The sequence below is a fragment of the Rhinolophus sinicus genome, linkage group LG03 (genome assembly GCF_036562045.2).
Source record: "Rhinolophus sinicus isolate RSC01 linkage group LG03, ASM3656204v1, whole genome shotgun sequence".
Taxonomy (NCBI): Eukaryota; Metazoa; Chordata; class Mammalia; order Chiroptera; family Rhinolophidae; genus Rhinolophus; species Rhinolophus sinicus.
Window position 1 is genome coordinate 140,541,812 of NC_133753.1, and position 21,229 is coordinate 140,563,040.

The window sequence follows — 21,229 nt, forward strand, 5'->3', positions numbered from 1 at the left end:
ATGTCAGTTCTTCCTAATTTGATCTATAAATTTACTGCAGTCTCAATCAAAATCTTAGTAAATTATTTTACAGATATTGGCAAACTAATTCTAATGTTTATATGCAGAGGAAAAAAAGACCCAAAATAACCAACACAATATCAAAGGAGAGAACAAAGCTGGAAGACTAACCCTACCCGACTTTAAAATATGCTATAAAGCTATAGCAATCAAGATAGTGAGATACAGGTGAAAGAATAAATATAAAGATCAATGGAACAGAAAGAGCCCAGAAATAGATGCACATGAATAGTTAAAAAGGAGCAAAGGCAATATATTGGAGAAAAGATAGTTTTTTCAACTAATGGTGCTGGAACAACAGGAGTTCCACATGCAAAAAAAAAAAAAAAAAAATTGAATCTGGACAGACCTCATACCCTTCAGAAAAAAATTAACTCAAAATGAACTACAGACCTCAATGTCAAACACAAAACTATAAAACTCCTAAAAGACAACATAGGAGAAAATCTAGATGACCTTAAGGTTGGAGATTACTTTCTAGATGCAACCCCGAAGGTGCGAATCATGAAAGAAAGACCTGATAAGCTGAACTTAATTAAAACAACTTCTGCTGTGCAAAAGACAGTGTCAGGAGAGGAAAAGCCACAGACTGGGATAAAATTTTTGCGAAAGACATAGCTGATAAAGGGCTGTGTGAACCAATGTAAATGTAAATGTAAATATATATATATATATATATATATATATATATATATATATATATATATATATATATATTTCTGGCACAGAACTCCTAAAACTCTTGTGATTTCCTAAGTGACAAGAGACTAGGGGCATCTTTTGTTCTAATATTTGGTCTTTGATCTTCGTTCCTAACACAGAGTTCCTAAATCCCTTGGAATTTAAGTGGGTGATAGGAGTGTCTTTTGCTAAGAAGGCAACCCTGAATGGGCTCCTGCATAGCTTCAGGATAGGGGCTGGTCAGGGTAGATCAAGCCTGGAACTTTCAGCCCCTTCTCCCATCCTCCAGGAAAAGTAAGAGGGGTTGGAGACTAAGTTAATGATTAATCATGCTTATGTGATTAAAGCCTCCAAAAAAATCCCAGAAGTGCAGGGTTCGGTGAGTTTCTGGATTGGTGTACACATCCATATACGGGGAAGTTCGAGCATCCTAACCATGGCGAGAGGAGCTACTGTGTTAAGTACCCTTCCACGCTTTGCCTTGTGTATCTGTTCATCTGACTGGTCATCTGTATCTTTATCATATCCTTTATTATATAATAGACTGATAAATGTGTTTCTCTGAGTTCTGTGAGCATTTCTAGCAAATTCAAATTCAACAGACGAAATTTGTGGGTAACCTGGGGACCTATTACGCACGATTGGCATTTGAAGTGGTGAGCAGTCTCGTGGGACTGAGCTCTTAACCTGTGGGGTCTGTGCTAACTCTGGTTAGTGTCAGAATTGAACTGAATTGTAAGACAACCACCTGGTGCTGCAGGGAATTGCTTGGTATGAGGGAAAAAAAATTCCAGATATCAGGTGTCAGAAGTATTGCGAATGGTAGTAGTGTGAGAGAAAAGGAGAAAAACACACTAGTGTGTTTTACCTATAGACTGTTATCAAAAATATACCAAAAAACCCTCTTAAACTCAACAATAAGAACACACACCAATTTAAAAATTGTTCAAAGACCTTAAAAGACATCTTACCTAACAAGATATACAAATGGAAAGTAAGCATATAAAAGATAATTCACATCACATGTCATCAGGGAAATACAAATTAAAACAATGAGATCCCACTATACACCTGTTAGAATGGGCAATATCCAGGACACAGACAGCACCAAAATGCTGACAAGGACATGGAGCAACAGGAACTCTCAGTCATTGCTGGTGGGAATGCAAAATGGTACCACCACTTTGGAAGACAGGTTGGTGGTTTCTTACAAAACTAAACATACTCTTACCATACAATCCAGCAATCATGCTCCTTAGTATTTACTTTAAGAAGTTGAAAACTTATGCCCATACAAAAACAAGTTTTTTTAGCAGCTTTACTCATAATTTCTAAAACTTGGAAGTAACCAAGATGTCCTTCAGTAGACGAATGGATAAATAAACTGTAGGACATCTAGACAATGAAATATTATTCAACACTAAAAAGAAACTATCAAGCCATGAAAAGTCATGGAAGAAACTTAAACACATATTACTAAGTGAAAGAAATCAATCTGAAAGGCTATGTATGTACTGTATGATTTCAACTATACGACATTCTGGAAAAGGCAAAACTATGAAGTCTGTACAAAGATCAGTGGTTGCCAGGGGTTAGGAGGAAGAAGGGATGAACAGGAAGAGCACAGAGAATTTTTAGGGCAGTAAAACTACTCTGTATGATACTATAATGATGGATGCAAGTCATTATGCATTTCTCTAAACCCTTAGAATGTACAACACCAAGAAAGAACCCTAAGGTAAACTATGGACTTTGGATGATAATGATGTGTCAATATAGGTTCATCTATTGTAACAAAGGTACCCCTCTAGTAGGAGATGGTGATAATGGGGCAGGCTATGCATGTACGTGGGGGAGGGAATATATGGGAAATCTGTACTTTCTGCTCAATTTTGCTGTGAACCTAAAACTGCTCCAAAAAAAGTAAAGCCTATTAAAAAACAAAAACAGGGCCTGAAAAAAATAAGAGAGGAGGGTATGGGAGGAATTTCTTCTCTTAGTTACTAACCCCATTGTTTTTAACCTCTCTGACTACTTCCCTTTTCCTTATTCTTTGCAGCAAAATTCTCTAAAGACTCATTTATGCCAGTTGTTTCCATTTCCTAAACTCTCACTTACTGTTTAACCCATTCCAATCTGGATTCCACCTCTAGGAATCTTTTAAAAAGCTCTCACTGAGGTCAGCAATGATCAATATGTCAAAAATAAATTTACATTTTCCAATCTTTATTTTATGGACTTCTCAGCCACATTTTTTAACTTCCTTTAACATTGTTGACCACCTTCTAAAATACTCTTCACTTCTGTATACTCTTGCTTCTGTATCTCAACTCTCTTCTGTTTCTCCCTCTCCTCTCTCGCTCGCTCTCTTTACATCTTCTTTATTTGCTGATTCAATTTCCTCTACCAGCCATTAAATTTTGGTATTCCTCAGGTGTAGGTCCTTATTTCTGTGAATTCTTTAATTTGACCTTAGACAATCTCATCCTTTCTCATAATCTCAATTATAACTTCTGATGACTACCATCTCCATTTTGTGGTCCATCCCCACGTATCCAGGAACATATTCAACATTGCTACTTGCACATATGTATCACCTTTGAACTACATGTATGATTTTCCTTTGTAAACTATATATATATATATATATATATATATTTTTGCCCAATATCACTCCCCCAACCTCATCTTAGTAAACTCCTACTCATCCTTCAGTCTGGAGTCCAATTCCATCTCCTCAAAGAACTCTTTCCTGACCTCTCAATAAGGACAGCGTGTTTTTGTTTAATGTTTTCACTTCATTTGACTGTAAGCTCCATGAGGGCAAGGATTGTCCCCATTTTTCTCACTGTTTAATTCCTCTGAGTACAGTTTTTGGCAATATTTACTCAGTGGAATCATGAAAGCACAACACAAAGGAAACTTTCACTTTGGTATTTTACATACTATACAACATAAAGTTCTATTCCACCAGTGTCCAAATTTTACCAGTTCCGAATGTTAGAATGTTAAAATATAGCCAATATAACCATTAAAAAATGTTTCAAATATGAAAGTAAAATTGTCTACATAATTGAAAGTCTTTCTTGGCATATCAAAATTCTGTAATTAAAGAAACTAAACAAATAAAAACAAACAAAACAAACAAAACAAAAATTCAACAAGAAAAAACTGTAACAAAGTAATCAAAATGCCGAACATATTTTAAGAAAAAACATTTAGAATATAGAATGTAACTTCAGGTTGACAATTCCATATTAGAATTTAAGCAATAACCTTTTCCTACCTGGATTATTATATTAGTCAATATACCTTTTTTGCATTTTTTCTTTGGCATCATCTCTCTTGGGAGTCTTCTCCAATCTATGTGTACAAAAGAAGAAATACAAAAATTAAAGTTTCCTTTAGAAATTAGTGGCACTGGACATAATTATTTAAAGAACACAACAGTTGCTCAAGCAATGAAAATAAAAATTTTTAATATCTGACAATACAATTTAGCCTCGGAATCGAAATATAATAATAATATATTTTCTCCTGTAAAGAAAAAGTGTTCCTTAAAATAGCTTTGAAATAGTGCTATAAAATTTCTGCAACATTCTTTTGACAGCTGTACAGTATTTATGTAATCAATTTTAAAGACAGAAATTTTCATAACAAGAAAAATGTAGAAAAATATTTTGTATATAAAAAGTTTTAGGTATGAATGGACATGAAAAGTTATTCATGATATATTGTTAAATAAAAAAGGTTTCTAAAACAATATGTATAGAATCCCATTAAAAAATAAACATAACATATAAATATGCAGAGAAAGCACCAGTTTGGGAACAAAATATTACAGTAATTATAGTAATTCTTTGTGTGTTAGGATTACAGCTGGATTTTTTTAAGTGTTATTTATTATTTGACTACTTTGTATTTTTTAACTTTTCTGTAGTTGATACATATTTCTTATGAAATAAAGGATATTTTTTCGAAAGTTAAAATATGTGACCATAGTCCCAACACATGCAAAATTAAACAACTGTATTATCTGAAAACATTAAAATTAAAAATATAAACAGCTGTGTAAAAGTAAATTCCCTCCAACAAATTATTCTGTCCATATTAGCTAAACAATTCCTCTAATTTGTCACTTTCTTTTAATTTTTAAGCATAGAGTTAATCAGAAAAAGGAAGCAACACAGAAATGGATTAAAAAATATTGCCTGCTTAAAAACAAACCAACAAACAAACAAACTCGGTGTATTTTGTAGAAAACAGTTATATCTCAAGCTATTTTACCTGAACTAATACATTTTGTTTTGAATCTATTTGTTTTTATAAACAACTCATAGATGATCATGAGAAAGTATGTAAAAAGAACCATTCATTCAAGTGATGAATATTTAAGAAGTGGAAGAAATGAGAGATCTAAGAGAGTGTTTCCAGGGGGACACAACCTTATCAATAATCAACACTGACAAGTGAGAGCACTATAACTTGTTAAAGCAATAATGCTGCAAATGCCATTTATGCTTTTATATAAAGGCAGTTTCTATAAAACACAAGGACAGAGATGTTAAAGGAAAGGGAGTTAAAAATGAGGAGATCTAGGATCCAGTAGTACTATCCAAGTCGCCCTGATAGGTCACTTCATTTCAATGGCAACTGTTTTATCTGCAAAATAAATGAGCTGGATGAGATCTCTCCAGCCCCTTCCACCTTGTCTATATCCAAGGCAAATTTGTGAATGATGAAAATAAGCTATCTTAGGTATGGTTCTGTTGAAAAGGAACCTTAACACCTAAAAATAGTCTATGTCTGCTTGAAAGACAGGATGATCCATGATGTGGCTTAAAACTCCTTAAAACGAGATTTGTTTTTTTTCTCCAAAAGCTATACAATCACTCATCAGCACGGGAGTACTACCGGTACTAAAGACTGAAATTGTGATTGTGGCAAATGAAAATGGAAAATCCAAGTGGTTTGGCAAATCCTAGTTTATTAAAAAAATGTATTTTAAGAATTCCACAAAAACACATCAGCTTTTCCATGTTACAGTATAACAATCTTTTCATCTTAGTTTTCAAAAGATATACATTATTTATTAATTACAGGAAAAGTACCAGACTCTATTTTGCTATGGTAAAACACAAAATTTATCCAAAAATAAAATGGGGTAGACTTTATAAATAATTTTAACATTTTCCGTTTTATAATTACCTGGTATCCATTCTTCTTTGTATACCTTCATATATCTTTTACTATATCTTTCAATATCTAGAAAAAAAGTAAAAAATATTCATTAAAAAAAAATCAATAAACCTGAATTTAAGCCATTTTTTAAAAACAACTGAAAACACTGGAGAATACCTTTTACTTCACTTTCAGGGAGCTTCCTACATTTGTACATAATGTGTTCCTGAATGCACACTGAAAAATTCAATGAGCATTATATGTTTAAGAAAGTGACAAGAAGCAGCTTGCTATGAACGGCTAGGGGTGAACAGAGACCTAAACTTTAATTATGGTTCTTAGCATCAGACAACCTGACTCATCTCTGAGAATACTCACAAAAGCCCAAAGCGATGTCAGGAAGCCACTTACGATACATATAAGGGCAAAAAGGTCTACTCAGCATCTTTTATTTTCTTCTTGTGACACTGGCCTCCAGCTCCCAATCTTTAAACCTTGTGTAACTGTTAGGTAATAAGTACTTAAGTGGGAATGAAGGACTGTTTGCTCACCTGTAGCATTTAATACACACATTCAGTTAGGCTTTTCAATGAGCTACTTTCCACATCCATTAGGTAGAAGAATGGGGTCAGAGTAGGAGAGGTTGGCCTTGATGAGGCAATGAGTGAACAAGTTGCAAGCCTTCCATGCCAACTACTGAGAACTCTGCAGGGACCTCCTGAGCTTGACAAAAACGGAAGAGCAACAATTATGGCTCTTGGTTCTGCTATGCTCGTTTTGCTACCAGTAACTCCCTCTATGAGGGCCCAAACCTTTTTCCAGCAGCACAAGTTGGCAAGCACCACCACCATGCATAGCTTGAAACCATGGTTCACCATAAAAAGTGATTTGGGAGTAGAGTCATGAAATAAGACAGGTAATACAAAAGATGAAAATATAAAAATCAAGATGAAAATATGTACTGATTGTTCTTCCACGTCAAGAAAATCCTTCCAAGTGATACTAAGACCACGGTGTAGACAAATATCACTAAAGATAGCCAAAGCAGAAGAGAGACCAAGAGAGCAGACTTTTCTAGCTATGTAACTGTTTGACTTCGATCATGCTCTCAAGTTTTTCATCTGTAAAAAGAAGTCAGCATAAATGAGAGATCCGCAGCACTTGCATTGAAAATTTTCTCCAAAATGGATTCCATATTTTGAAAATAAACTAAGTATACCAAAAAAGGCAGTTGTTACCATTTTGTTATCTGGGTCCAATTAACCATTTTTTATATTTTTAAATTACTTTCCAATAATTTTCAGGAGAATAAGAGATATTGAAAATCAATGGCTAGAACTCAGTTAAAAAGAGGCAAGTGATTTGAATAGACATTCGTCCAAAGAAGATACACATGGACAAAAGCACATGACAAGATGTTAAACACATTAGACATTAGGGAAATTCAAGTCAATACCACAATGAGATACCATTTTATACCTAGTAAGATAAACAACCAAAAAGACAATAACAAGTGTTGGCAACAATGTGGAGAAACTGGAACCCTCACACATTGTTGGTAACGTAAAATGGTGCAACCAGTTTGGAAGTTCCTCAAAATGTTAAATAGAGAGTTATCATATGACCCTAGATATACACCCAATAGAAATTACGTAAGTCCACACCAAAACATGTACATGAATGTTCATAGCACTATTACTCATAATAGCCCCCAAGAGGAAATGACCCCAATGTTCACCAACATTAGAGATGAACATGTAAACAAAACATGGAAATATATACAATGGAATATCATTCAGCCATAAAAAGAAATGAAGCACTGATACATGCCATACCATGGACAAACCCTGAAAACATTATGCTAAGTTAAAGAAGCCAGTCACAAAAGAACACATATAATGATTCCATTTATATGACATACCCAGAACAGACCAATCACTCGAGACAAAGCAGATTAGTGGATGCCATGGGCTGCAGGGAGAGGAGGATGGGGTGGTGATACTAATGTGTATGGGGTTTCTTTTCAGAATGATTAAAAGCTTCTTAAAATTAGATAGTATTGGTTGCACAATTCTGTGACTACATTAAAAGCCATCTGAATTATATATTTTAAAAAGTGAATTATACATACTCACATATGCATTTCATATATTCTAATTCAAGATTTCAAAAATATCTTTAATAAGTTCTAACTTATCATTTCTGGTTCTTCTTCTTACACTTGGACCATCCCAATGATTCTATTACAAATGCATTTCTAGCAGGTTCTAGCTTTTCATTACTTCTGATTCTTATTGTACTCTCGCCATCAAAATGTAGTACTTTAAAACACTCTAATGGCTCACACTTTTGTTGGCAAGAATGGCCCAGCCATTTTCTTTGGTTCATAATTGCAAAACATTTTCTTTATTAAATTTAAAATTACCAAATAACAAGATTAGTCCACTAAACTGTTTCATCTCTACAAAATCTATTTCCTTTCAATCATCGTTGCTTTTGCCTTCAGCATTTCTCCAGTTATAAACTATATCAAATAATTTTTGGTATATTAATATCATAAAAAAAGAAAAAAATATGGTTGCATGTCATTTTAGCAAACAGGAAGTTCCAGATTCTTATCACGAAATATTATGTGATTACCTGATTTTCAAATATAAACTGCATGAGAATACCATATTTCCCATTTATCCTTAGAGACATATTGTTTACTCATTGATTCTTGCGTTTGAGAAATTGACCTAGGATATTGTCATATAGACTCAGTCAGAGATTTTGCTTATACAATTTCACTATCATCATTAGCAACCAGAGAACTGCTGTCTCTTCGCATTCATCTCCTAATTTGTCTAGTCATTGTGAAACACCTTTCTCTGTCAATTTTCTTCTCTTTGCTATTATGAACAGAAAATGAAAACTTTTGAATTCTCAATTGTATTCTATAAAGGCTAATACAAAAACAAAATGCCTACAAAGACAAGAATCTCTCCAGACTTCTTTTATATCTTCTAAAAAATTAATGTAATAGTTCAGACAACACAACAGGAAAACTAAAGGGTAATATAACAGTGATGATTTATTTCAATATTGCGTCATCCTTCTATGCAATTTTATCATTCTTCCATTGTTTAATATTTTAGTCATTTTTTTCAACATAGTGGGGAATAATAGATGAACAATGATGAAATAGTATCTATGATGATAAAACAGAAAAATGTTTCAAGATGCAGGAAAAATCAGATCACTAAGATTCCCAAATGTATTTTAGATATATAAAAGGTTCAAATGGGATGATATGGTAATCAGCTCTGTGAAAAAAAAAGTAAGTTATGAATATCATCATTACATATAGTAAGAACTACGCAAAAGGAAACCCCAAAATTAAAATAGGGTCACATGGATCCTGATGGTATATCAAGAGTTAATAAACCAAACAAATTTCATTTACTCAATAACAGACCTTGTGGCCATATTGCAGGTAAATGCATAATTTCCATTAAGCTTTAAGCTCTGAAAATGGCTTACAGATCCATTGCCACTGTCACTTTTATTTCTACTTCAGAGGACCATGGTTCAGGAACCTGAGCTGGGAACCATTAAACCAGATTCTCTCTATGTACCCTAACAATATTCATTGGTATTTTTCCTTTATTGTAAAAATAATAAATTTCATCGTAAAGAAAATACAATCACTTCCATAATTCTACCTGAAAACATAAACCTTGAAGATATCACAATATGAAATATGTTTATTCTGTGCCCTCTGTTCTTTGTGACAAATGTCAATGCCTTGACTTCAATCACCAGCCACTGGAGTATCGGGAAGTCTTGAGATCTACCCTGTTTGTTTGTCCTAGTCTCTAGTAATTTCATTTTTACATTAGTTCATAAGTCTCCCATTCCTAAAGCACATAGGTGGCAAGTGATGGGAGAAGGCTGGTGAAGGTATAGTGATGTAACACTATCTAGAATAAGTCTCCCTCTGACAGTTGCTTCTGTTCTTTCTAGCCAATTTTTTTCATTCAAGGTGTTCATATTATATAAACATTTCGTGTATATATGCATGAACATATATGTTTTATATTGCATTAACCTATATACCCACATATGTATGTATATACTTTATTATAAAACACCCTTTATTTTCAACCAGATTTTAAAAACACATTACATCAGGAAAGAGACATATACATGAAGACCTCAAGGAGAATGTACTTGTATCAATTCAAAAAATTATGAGTTTTCTCCTGAAAGAAACAAAAGCAAAACAAACCAATATATTTTTAAATACTTTATTGTGCAGTTAATCAAAGATAAAGAGTCTCTTGATCCAGATACAAGCGAACCACACCTAGAAATCAGCAACGAAATTGTGTTTTTAATGTCTGCGTAAGAGACTCACGTAAATGGTTTAATATGATACACTTTTAAATCAGACATGTATTTTAATAACAACCACATTTAGTTAAGTAAATGTGTCTCATAGTCTACACAAAAGACTAATTTTAAAAAGTCTAAAGTATGCCGTATCCTATTATTTTTCTAATAATAATGAATATTTATTAGTTCATTAAGTTTTACTTTTTACATCTTCAAAATGAGAGCTTTAATTTCATTTTGAACTCAGATAAAAGCATGCAACAGGATCATGAAAGTAATAAAATTCAGTATTTTTGAAGTAAAACTATCTCTTAATAAACTGTTACATAACTTCAAGCAGTTATGTATTGAAAAATTAAATGAACTTGTCTAAAAGGCTTCTTATAATTTCAAGCACATGTAATATTATTATATAAGACTCCCTTTTTGACTCTTAACCAATTCTAACTCTTTTAGAGAGAGAGAAAATGGAATGCATTTTTAATACTAATGGAATGAGATGATACTATGAATTTCTCATGTTTTAGTAATGTTGTTTGGAGAATTCAAGAATGATATTGATCTCTCTAATTTCAACATTCAAGGGCAGAAACTAAAAATCAATATTCTTCTACTGTGCTAAATAACTACTCAGGAATGGGTTCCCTTCCTCTAAAACCACTTCCTACTTCCAGTGTAAGACTTAAGCCTTCTCCAACTAAATTTCTCCTTTCTGGCCTTGGCATAAGCAATGAATACATGTTTTATATGTTATTATATCTGATATATAAATTATAAGCCAAAATATAATCAACACATTTAAAAATTTTAACTGAAATATAAAATAATCAGAGACCTGCATAAAGATTTAGTATAAGGATAGTCAGTAATCATGGCATTATATATATATATATATATATATATATATATATATATATATATATATATATATAACAAAAAAGTTTGGAACAATCTTAAATCTAACAGCAGAAAACTAGTTACAATCAATTTTAATTCCCACAATGGCATACCACATAGTAATTCAAAATCATATTTTCAAAAAATACTAAGGGTATGTAAAAATGCTAATAATATGCTATTGAGTAAAAAACGAAGACACAAAATAACATGAATCCAATTTTGTAAAAGGAATACACATACAGAATAAAAAAATCTAAATATACAAAATGTTAATCTAGACATAAACATTATAGGTGATTTTTACTTTTAAATATTTTTTTGTTTTTCATAATTTTTACTGAACATATAAAACTTCTATTGTGAAAGGTAATTTTCAAAATAAAATATCAAAAAATTTAATATATTTTCTGTTAAATCAACATAAAGTATGCTTTTTCAAAGTCGTTGATAATTTCTGACTGACTGGAACCAATTAGCATTAAATGACTATATATCTTGTGCCAAAACATTGTTTCACCAAAACACTGTATACAATGAACCACAAAATCAAAGAGTCCAAATACGTACCTTGTTTTTCTTCAGATGTTTCTATAAAATAAGGCATTCTTTTCATAGTTTCTCTCAACTCCTGTTTCAAGGCCAGCATATATTCTTCACCCTCTCCTGTTTTCACTGGCACTGGTTTATAATCTGTATCCTGTTTAAGAGACAATGTTTTTTTTTTTCCTTTTTTAAATAAATTAAATATTTTAAAATGCCTTTTGTCTGTATTCTGGAAAATGTCCATTTTATTGAAAAGCTACATTTTATAAGCACTAAGTTTTACAATCAACTTAAACAGCTTTTATAATCTATTTAAACTTTTAGCTCATATTCTACTTTGCTCTTATTTTAGAGGTAGGAAAGATGCTTAATTTTCCTCCTGGCCCTAACTTTTACTGACCACCCAATAATCATTTTGCTATATAGACTGTTGACTGTGATTCCATATTTTAAAACTCAAGACACCCAAATGAGAGAAACTGCTTTAGTCTCTTATTAACCTCAATCAGTGGTAGTATTGGTGGGAGCACTAGTATAAAACATAATAATAATAGTAGCAGCTATTGTTTAGCAAGTGGTTACTATGACCAGGATGGACTCCTGATCTTATAAAGTACCATCAATATTTCCCCATTTACAGTGAAGAAATTGAGAAGTGAACAATATATACATACATATGTGTATGTATATACATGTATATATATATTCATAATATATATATTAATAAAAAAGTGGGTCCTCAGGGTACATAGTTCTGGCTTTAGAGGCTAAGTATAGGATGCATTTTCAATTTCACTTTGAATTAATTCTACAACTATTTACTAAGTGCCTACCATAAGCCAGACATGGTTAGACTACAGGAGATATGATGATGAAGTAGCCATAGTTCCTGCTTACATGGAACTTAACATTCTTGGGGAGAAAAGCACAACAAACAAGTAAACAAATGAGGTAATATATAATTTCCTCATTTACAGGATAAGTGATATGAAAAACATAAAGCCGGGTAGAGGAAAGAGTGACTGACAGAGTACATGGAGGTTGGAGGTGGCTGGTCTGCACAGGGTAAACATGCATGACCTCTTGGGGAAATCACATTTGAGCAGAGAGCTGGATAAAATTAGGAAGCCATCCATGCAAAGACTGGGGGACCAGATGGCGCTAGCCAGGGAAACAGAAGAAGAAAACGCCTGAGAAAGCAAGGAGGCCAGGAAGGCTAGGGAGAGAGAACGGTGGTGAGGAAAGGGTCAGAGCTACATCAGAAAGGCCAGATCAGACAGAAGCTGTTACCCAGTAGTGAGGAATTTCAATCTTATTCCATGTATGAGACAGTATGTACTAGTATTTGCAGTGTATAGAAGTAATCTTACACATGGACAGAGCTTGTTTTAAAAGAAATCCATGTAAAGTGACATTACTCCTGTACCTGAGACAGCTGTCTTTTTTTTAGGCTGTAGTGAGTATCAGAAAGGAAAAATATCAAGAGCAAAAAGTAGAGGCTCCTGTGTGAGACATCTGGATCCTCAGATACAGGTGTCCAGGGTCCTTTACTAACATAAATCTTTCAACAAAGGACTTCTCCTCTTGAAATAGGGAAAAAAAATTCTTGGAAGGAGTATCTGGTTATTTATGAATTTTTCATTTTTATACCACAGCACATTCACATCTGGAAATGTAAGCTTACATTTTAAATTAAATACAAAGCAAAAGCATTAGATTAAATATTATATGCCAGTTAAATTTAAAAACAACAGTAAATGTAGTAGAAACACTTATATTTTGAGAAACAGTTAACAAAATATAAATTGACTTTAATAAAATATGGAAATAAGCAAAAAAAAAAGAAAAAGTTCAGTGGGAAAAAAGGCCAAGTGGTATCTAGAGAGCAAAATTAAATATTACAGATGCAAAATGAGTAGAAAATCATTAGTGAAAGTCTGGTGGAGTGGGAACTGAGGACCGCTGTAAAATCTAACTTCATTTTTAAAAAATATTTTAATATTGGAATATATCAATAACAGCAATACAAGATACATGAGTTAAAAAAATTATTTCCTGGTTCACACAGTACTGAATATATTCATGGAAAGGTATAGTTTTGTTTTCAGTATTTTAAGAAAACAGTCTGAAAATTAGAAAAGGTTCAGTGAAGAACAGTGGAAATATTCAATTAAAGGTAAGTGAAATACGCTCTCTCTTACATTTTAGGATACCATAATGATAGCATATATAAAATCTTAATTTTTTTGAAACATGAAAAAACACACTGTAAGAATTCACTGTTAATGTACTTACAGGAAATAGTGGGGGTGGTTTCAGTGCTACATCAGGTAACTTTTCACCTCTGCTAAATCCAACTGCTTCAATATTGAAGGTATAAGCAGCACGTCCTCTTCCTTTATTCCCAGCCATTGGAAGTAGTTATACCAGAAAAGTGGGCAAATTCTGAAACACACTATTAATGATTAAGATTTACTGGATCATATGAGAGATGAAACTGACATTTTAAAGCCAAACACACTCCACGCCTTAAGTAGCTTAGCCAATTTAAAACACTTCTGGAAAGCCAATCTTGTATAGAAATAAGATTCTTGAACTCCTCACATCTAGTCTAGTTGGCAGGCAAGGTGATGATGGCCTCAACTACCTCTCTAGGTCGGGGAGGTCGACTGTAGGTTTCCTTTAAGATGCTGCCCCAAATACTGCACAGTCAGTTGGTGCAATTTTCTCCACTCCTCTGTGGTTTGGAAACAGGATCCCAGATATACATAAAAATGTGGACAAGTAAAGGTCACGCTGGTGAAGAGAGGACACCATGTTTTTTAATTCAACTTTAAGACTATCAGCATTCATACATACTTTAAAATTTTAAATGATATTTTTATCCTAGAATTTGAATATTAGAGAGGCTCCTTAGGATGAAGTCCAGTGTCCTTTTAGAAATGGCAATGGGGTCAGTAAGACTCTGAAGAGGTCTGTCCAAGCAAAAAAAAAACAAAAAGTTCAGTGGGAAAAAAGGCCAAGTGGTATCTAGAGAGCAAAATTAAATATTACAGATGCAAAATGAGTAGAAAATCATTAGTGAAAGTCTGGTGGAGTGGGAACTGAGGACCGCTGTAAAATCTAACTTCACTTTTAAAAAATATTTTAATATTGGAATATATCAATAACAGCAATACAAGATACATGAGTTAAAAAAATTATTTCCTGGTTCACACAGTACTGAATATATTCATGGAAAGGTATAGTTTTGTTTTCAGTATTTTAAGAAAACAGTCTGAAAATTAGAAAAGGTTCAGTGAAGAACAGTGGAAATATTCAATTAAAGGTAAGTGAAATACGCTCTCTCTTACATTTTAGGATACCATAATGATAGCATATATAAAATCTTAATTTTTTTGAAACATGAAAAAACACACTGTAAGAATTCACTGTTAATGTACTTACAGGAAATAGTGGGGGTGGTTTCAGTGCTACATCAGGTAACTTTTCACCTCTGCTAAATCCAACTGCTTCAATATTGAAGGTATAAGCAGCACGTCCTCTTCCTTTATTCCCAGCCATTGGAAGTAGTTATACCAGAAAAGTGGGCAAATTCTGAAACACACTATTAATGATTAAGATTTACTGGATCATATGAGAGATGAAACTGACATTTTAAAGCCAAACACACTCCACGCCTTAAGTAGCTTAGCCAATTTAAAACACTTCTGGAAAGCCAATCTTGTATAGAAATAAGATTCTTGAACTCCTCACATCTAGTCTAGTTGGCAGGCAAGGTGATGATGGCCTCAACTACCTCTCTAGGTCGGGGAGGTCGACTGTAGGTTTCCTTTAAGATGCTGCCCCAAATACTGCACAGTCAGTTGGTGCAATTTTCTCCACTCCTCTGTGGTTTGGAAACAGGATCCCAGATATACATAAAAATGTGGACAAGTAAAGGTCACGCTGGTGAAGAGAGGACACCATGTTTTTTAATTCAACTTTAAGACTATCAGCATTCATACATACTTTAAAATTTTAAATGATATTTTTATCCTAGAATTTGAATATTAGAGAGGCTCCTTAGGATGAAGTCCAGTGTCCTTTTAGAAATGGCAATGGGGTCAGTAAGACTCTGAAGAGGTCTGTCCAAGCAAAAAAAAAACAAAAAACGGTTCAGATAAAAACATCTGAAATAGTTAAAGGTAAGATAAACCTGTACTCTCTTCAACTTTGGGGGCAGTAGGGATGTCATATATTCAATCAAGTCCCGTACTGAACTTCTGGATTGTCTGAAATATGATTACACTATAACGTGAGAGCTGTGCCAGCAGTGCATTAACAGGGATTCTGACATGAAATTTTTTCACAACTCTGCATTCATAGAGAAGGTTATAATGCATGCTCTTTAAATCTCTGTTCCCACTGATAAGATTGAATATCATTCAACACTGTGAGCTCAGAAAAGCAATAATATGCTCTCCCATACCGCTGCACAGTTCCCTCCCTTTTTTCCCTTGCCATTTATTTGTTGAAAAAAATGAGGCCGTTGTCCATACAATGTTTCTCCAACCTTAAGGCACATATGAATTACCTGTAACTTGTTAAAATGCAGATTCTGACTCAGTTGGCCATGGGCAACTGAAAATCTGCATTTCTAATAAGCTCTCTTGAGGCATCAACGCTGCTGTTTTGCAGACCACAGTTTCAGAGTAGCAAGGCTAAAATTTTCCCAAATTATGGATTTGAATGATTTCATACATGAGATGTAGTTTAATACATTCTCTATTCCTTGTATTTTCTATAAACAGGTGAACTAAAGGCTTACACAAATGTGGGTTTGAGTTTTTGCAAGAATACTTAAAAGAGATGCTGTTTTTCTGTCTCAGTGATGTTCTCTGGTCAGTGGCTTCAGGGGCTGTCAGTCAGTTTCATCTAGTACAGGGGAGTTCAAACTTTTTTCAACGGTTTTCACCAAGGGCCATATGCAGTAAAACACAAAACAGCCAGGCCACTCACTCGAGGTGAAGTACGTATTGCCTCACCTGGTTTATTTAAGTAAACTAAATATATTTTTGGAATTTGCTGCAGGCCAATAAAAAATGGATCACGGGCTGCAGTTGGTCCGCGGGCCGCAGTTTGGACACCCCTGATCGAGTATAAAGTTCGCTATCTGTTTTCACCTAGTGATTTTAGCAGCCATTGATGATCATAGCCTAGATCCATTATTCCATTATGGACTGTAATGTGATGACATATACATTTTTATCATTCTTTCTGTATTTATTAACTGGAATTCTATCAGGAATCAATTCCCCTCATCCACTTAAATATTTAGTTACTATGAAACACAATTCATAGAGGAAAGTACTTATTTTAATAACCAAGCTCATTCCAGCTGTTCTCACTAAAAGAAAAGGAAAATATCCAAATGGCCTTGTTTCAATTGCTGAGTCACTAAAGTATATACTGAGTCTACAGAAAGCTGGTCTCCCAAGTATGAAAACTGCTGAGCAGAGAACTCACACTTTCCCTCTAAGAAACAAATTGCGGGAGCCAAGTAGGCATGGTCGAGACCACTGGGCTGAATTCCCAACCAGGATCTGCCACTAATTAAAGATTAAGAAAAATTCTACATAATGAATGTCTCCCAAACTTGCCTGATCAGAATTACCTGGAGGACTTATTAAACATACAAAGTCCCCTGTGATCCTCAATCCTCAAACCTACTCCACTAGAATCTTCGGAGATGGGCCCTGGGAAGTAGCTCGGAAAACTCACCATAAAAAGAGAATATATTGGCTATCATTCCTTGATGGAATATTCCTTGAGAAATATCAAACTCTGCTGCCTCTAAATGTCTGTATTTCTCAAGAAACTTTTGGGTGTATAACTGATATCATTAGTGAAAGTACTGCCCTCGGAACAAAAATCAACCCTAGTTCTTGAGACACCCGTAATCATTACACATCATGGCACTCTGGCTTACAAATCCATCTCTTTTTACTTTGCTTATCACGAGTCAGTTCTCCTACACCTGGAGAAGCTGCTAAATTCATTTCATTCTCTTGTAGAGCAGCGAAGCAGTCCTTTGACTCTCATGCGAAGAAAGGCTCACAAGTGAGGCCTAAGTGTCAGTCTTTGAAATCCTTTGTTGATTCAACAACTTCCTTGTTTCTTTTTCATCCTGCCAAACTTCTTGAATGAAGGGTTTTTAAAACCAGCTTTCCCCTTTTCTCATTAACCAAATCTTCCTACACTTCATATGGGCCAATTTCATTGAGTCACTTATCCATTCAACCAATATTGAGCATTCCAGGCACTGTGGTTAGCACCCAGACAGCATGGAACAAAACCAGGTCGCTGCCCTCAGATCTTACATTCCAGTGGATGAAAGAACACACACAAGTAAACCAATAAGTCTGTAACATAATATTATGTGCTCTTGTTGTGAGTTAAATTGTGCCCCTTCAAAAATATGTCGAAGTCCTAACTGCCGATAGCTGTATGTCACCTTCCTTATTTGGAAAAAGTCTTTGCACATGTAATCGAATTAAGATGGGGTCATACTGGATTAGGATAAACCCTCTTCCAATGACTGGTATCCTTATACAAGGGAAATCTGAATAGAAAGAGAGACACACACAGTGAAAACACCATGTAAAGATGGAGGCAGAGATTGGAGTGCTGCAGCTGCAAGCCTGGAACACCAAAGAGTGCCAGGAACCACCAAAAGCTAGGAGAGAAGTATAGAACAGAATCTCCCTCAGAGCCTCCAAAAGAACACACCTGCTGACACCTTGATTTCAGACTTCTGGCTTCTAGAAGCCTAAGAATTAATTTCCATTGTTTTAAGCCATCCAATTTGTGGTAACATGTTAGGGCAGCTCTAGGAAATCAATAAAGCTATGGAAAGAAAACAAATCACGGTAAAGGGATAACAAAGGAGTATGGTAGTGGCTTTTGCATAAAAGAAAGGTCTTTTTGTGGAGGATAAATCAGAGCACTGTGCTGGAGTAGGCCTGGGAGCCATAAGATGGATGGATGGGGTGGAGATGATTACAGAGAGAAGCAACAGCAAGTGCAGAGGAGGAAGCCACAGCTCTGGGAGTGTGTGAAGAACAAGAAGCCCATGTAGCTGGTGAGGAGTGGGGAGAGGCTGGTCAAGGTCAGAGCTTGTGGAGCCCTGTGGGAGCAGTGGTCAAGGGTTTGGCTTTTATCTTACTTATGGTGGGAACTACACTCACGGAGATTCAGAAATGCAAAGGTCACAATGGTCCCCATGGCAAAATCCACTGGCCTTTTGTCCTCATTCATGTTCTTGGACTTCTGAAATGCACGACTGATTACTGCCTTCTCTCTTTTGAAACTCTCTTTCCTAGGCTTTAATAAAACTCCAGTTCTCCTACCCCAATGAACACTTTTTTGGTCTACTTCTCTTCTTAAACCCCCTAAGCATGGATATCCTTAAAGTCCGATCTTTGGTCTCCTGATCTTCAGAAATGCACCCACTCTTGGGATTTGATGACCTCTCCCTCTTCATTACCTCCAGCACTGACCTTTGTCCTGAGTTTCAGCACATGCTCTTACTACCAGAAAAATATCTGGACAGTACCTTAAACTTAAAATATTGAGTTCATCTTCCCCCTACACTAACTAGCTTACCTTTCATATATAAGGTCCCTATTTCTACCCATGGTATGTTGTTTTCCCAGACACCAACGTTTGAACATTTGGAGTGACTCAGTACCGATTTCTCATTCTAGTTCCAACCCTACTATTAAATCCATCATCTAATTCTTCCTTCAAAATGTCCCTTCCTATCTATTTTTTTTACCATAATCCAGCTTAGCTCTTTCCCATCTCACTTTTGATTAACTGCAAATTTTGTGCTATCCCTTGTTCTTCCTGTTTGTTTTAATTTATTCTTCCACAATATTCATCCTAAAGTATAGTTCTGATTATGCTATTCTCCCTATTTTGCCTCTAGGCTAGAGAATTAAATTCAAACTCCCTATCCAGAGCCCTTTTAAGATGGCTGCACCTATCCTCCTGACTCATTCTTCTGTAATCATGTCCTGACTATGATTCTCCCCACTGCAACCTACTCCCCTTCTGCCCTGCCTGGCTGCGCCTCTTTTTTAACCTTAAGATGCAGTTTAAGTTGCTCAACACCAGCAAGAGTCATTGCATCCCTCCTTGCTCTTGGTAAGATCCTACTGTTAAAATAAATGGATTCTTAAAACTCCAGGTGATATGTATTACTACACTCATCAATTCTAGAATACAGGTATTCCCCTTTTGGGAAATAGGCCTTTTCCAAAAGGAAGAAGTTTCACTCGTTTGTCTCTTTCTTCGACTGTATTAATAGAAATTTTATATCCCCCACTGTCTTCCCTCAAAGTCTTGAGAACCCAGATTATGATTTTTTTACACAATTCTGTTCTTTACACATCTAGCTCTAGGACTTGCACATAAGGGTAGCCCTGAACAGAGTGACTGGAAAAAGTCTATGTTAGGAAAATACTCCGAAAGGCTGCATCCCCACCAAAAACTTTGGGAGCTTAGGGAAGGAGAGTACACATCTCCTTGTATGAAGGCTTACTAGTAAGCTGCCACAATAAGGGTTTTTCATAATTCTTTTATAATGCTGTCTCATGAGTCTATATAATTTGTCCTGGCTGAGTAGGGAGGTTAGTCAAGTTCTCAAGGGAATTTTTGCAGCCTAAATGTATATTTCAATAATTGAGAGGTGCGGAGTGGAGAAAGGGGCCTGGCTTTAATACTGAGGGTGATTTATGTGGCTGGCAGGGCCACACCCAGTTATTATTCACTTTTTTTTTTATTTTCACAGGGTGTGGCTGCCTCCACTTTTCTTAGTTGAGCCTTTCTATCAACTTTCCTTGCTCTCTTCCAAGCGTGGATAAACTTAAAAAAGGAGGGTGGGGAAAGAATATAGAATTTAATTTTTCAGAAGAAAAAAAAAACTTCATTGACAACCCCACTCTCCCTGATACAGGATAAAGTGCCAACAAATTAAGAAAACATAGAGAATAGTCTGTCCTTAGCTGCAAGCCTGCGGCAATGATTCATGCCTGAACCAATCGTATAGTCACCGGATTTGAAAATCTACCATCAATCAGTAAGAGCATTAATTCCTTTCTAACTCACTGCAAACAGTCCCAGGAAGCGGCGACTAGGTAAGATACGGAAACGATGATTTTAAAAGATTCTGAAGGGATTAAAAGGGGAGGTAAAGCTATCTCTCAACGCACCTCAACCGAGAAGCGCGTCAATGAATCTCCACCCGACTTCCCCCACCTTTCCATGTGCCCCTTTAATTCCCCTCTACCCTCTCCATCTCCTCCCCAGCCCTCAATTGCTTCCTCTGTTACCTGCTCACTAAGGCTCGGAGGCTTGGGCAAAACTGTGCAGCCGAAGCGCCGGCTGGCAAGGAAGGGGTGCGCACAGAACGCGCCGGCGCTCGGTGCAGTTTCCACCTCTA

The 21,229-nt window shown here is 35.2% G+C and overlaps 1 protein-coding gene across 2 annotated transcripts in view; it reads right to left on the bottom strand.

The window, feature by feature from the left end:
• Positions 1-14,500, bottom strand: part of POLR3G (RNA polymerase III subunit G) — a 29,014-nt gene extending 14,514 nt beyond the window's left edge. The window contains exons 1-4 of one of the 2 annotated variants that reach the window (XM_019734246.2): positions 14,038-14,500; positions 11,767-11,896; positions 5,950-6,006; positions 4,054-4,104 (exon numbers count right to left, since the gene is read on the bottom strand). In XM_019734246.2, the coding sequence (XP_019589805.1) occupies positions 4,054-4,104; positions 5,950-6,006; positions 11,767-11,896; positions 14,038-14,154 (355 nt within the window). In that variant the 5' untranslated portion in view covers positions 14,155-14,500. The remainder of the gene's footprint in view (positions 1-4,053; positions 4,105-5,949; positions 6,007-11,766; positions 11,897-14,037) is intronic. The other variant, XM_019734243.2, reaches the window with a different exon arrangement.
• Between the last annotated feature and the right edge of the window lie 6,729 nt (positions 14,501-21,229).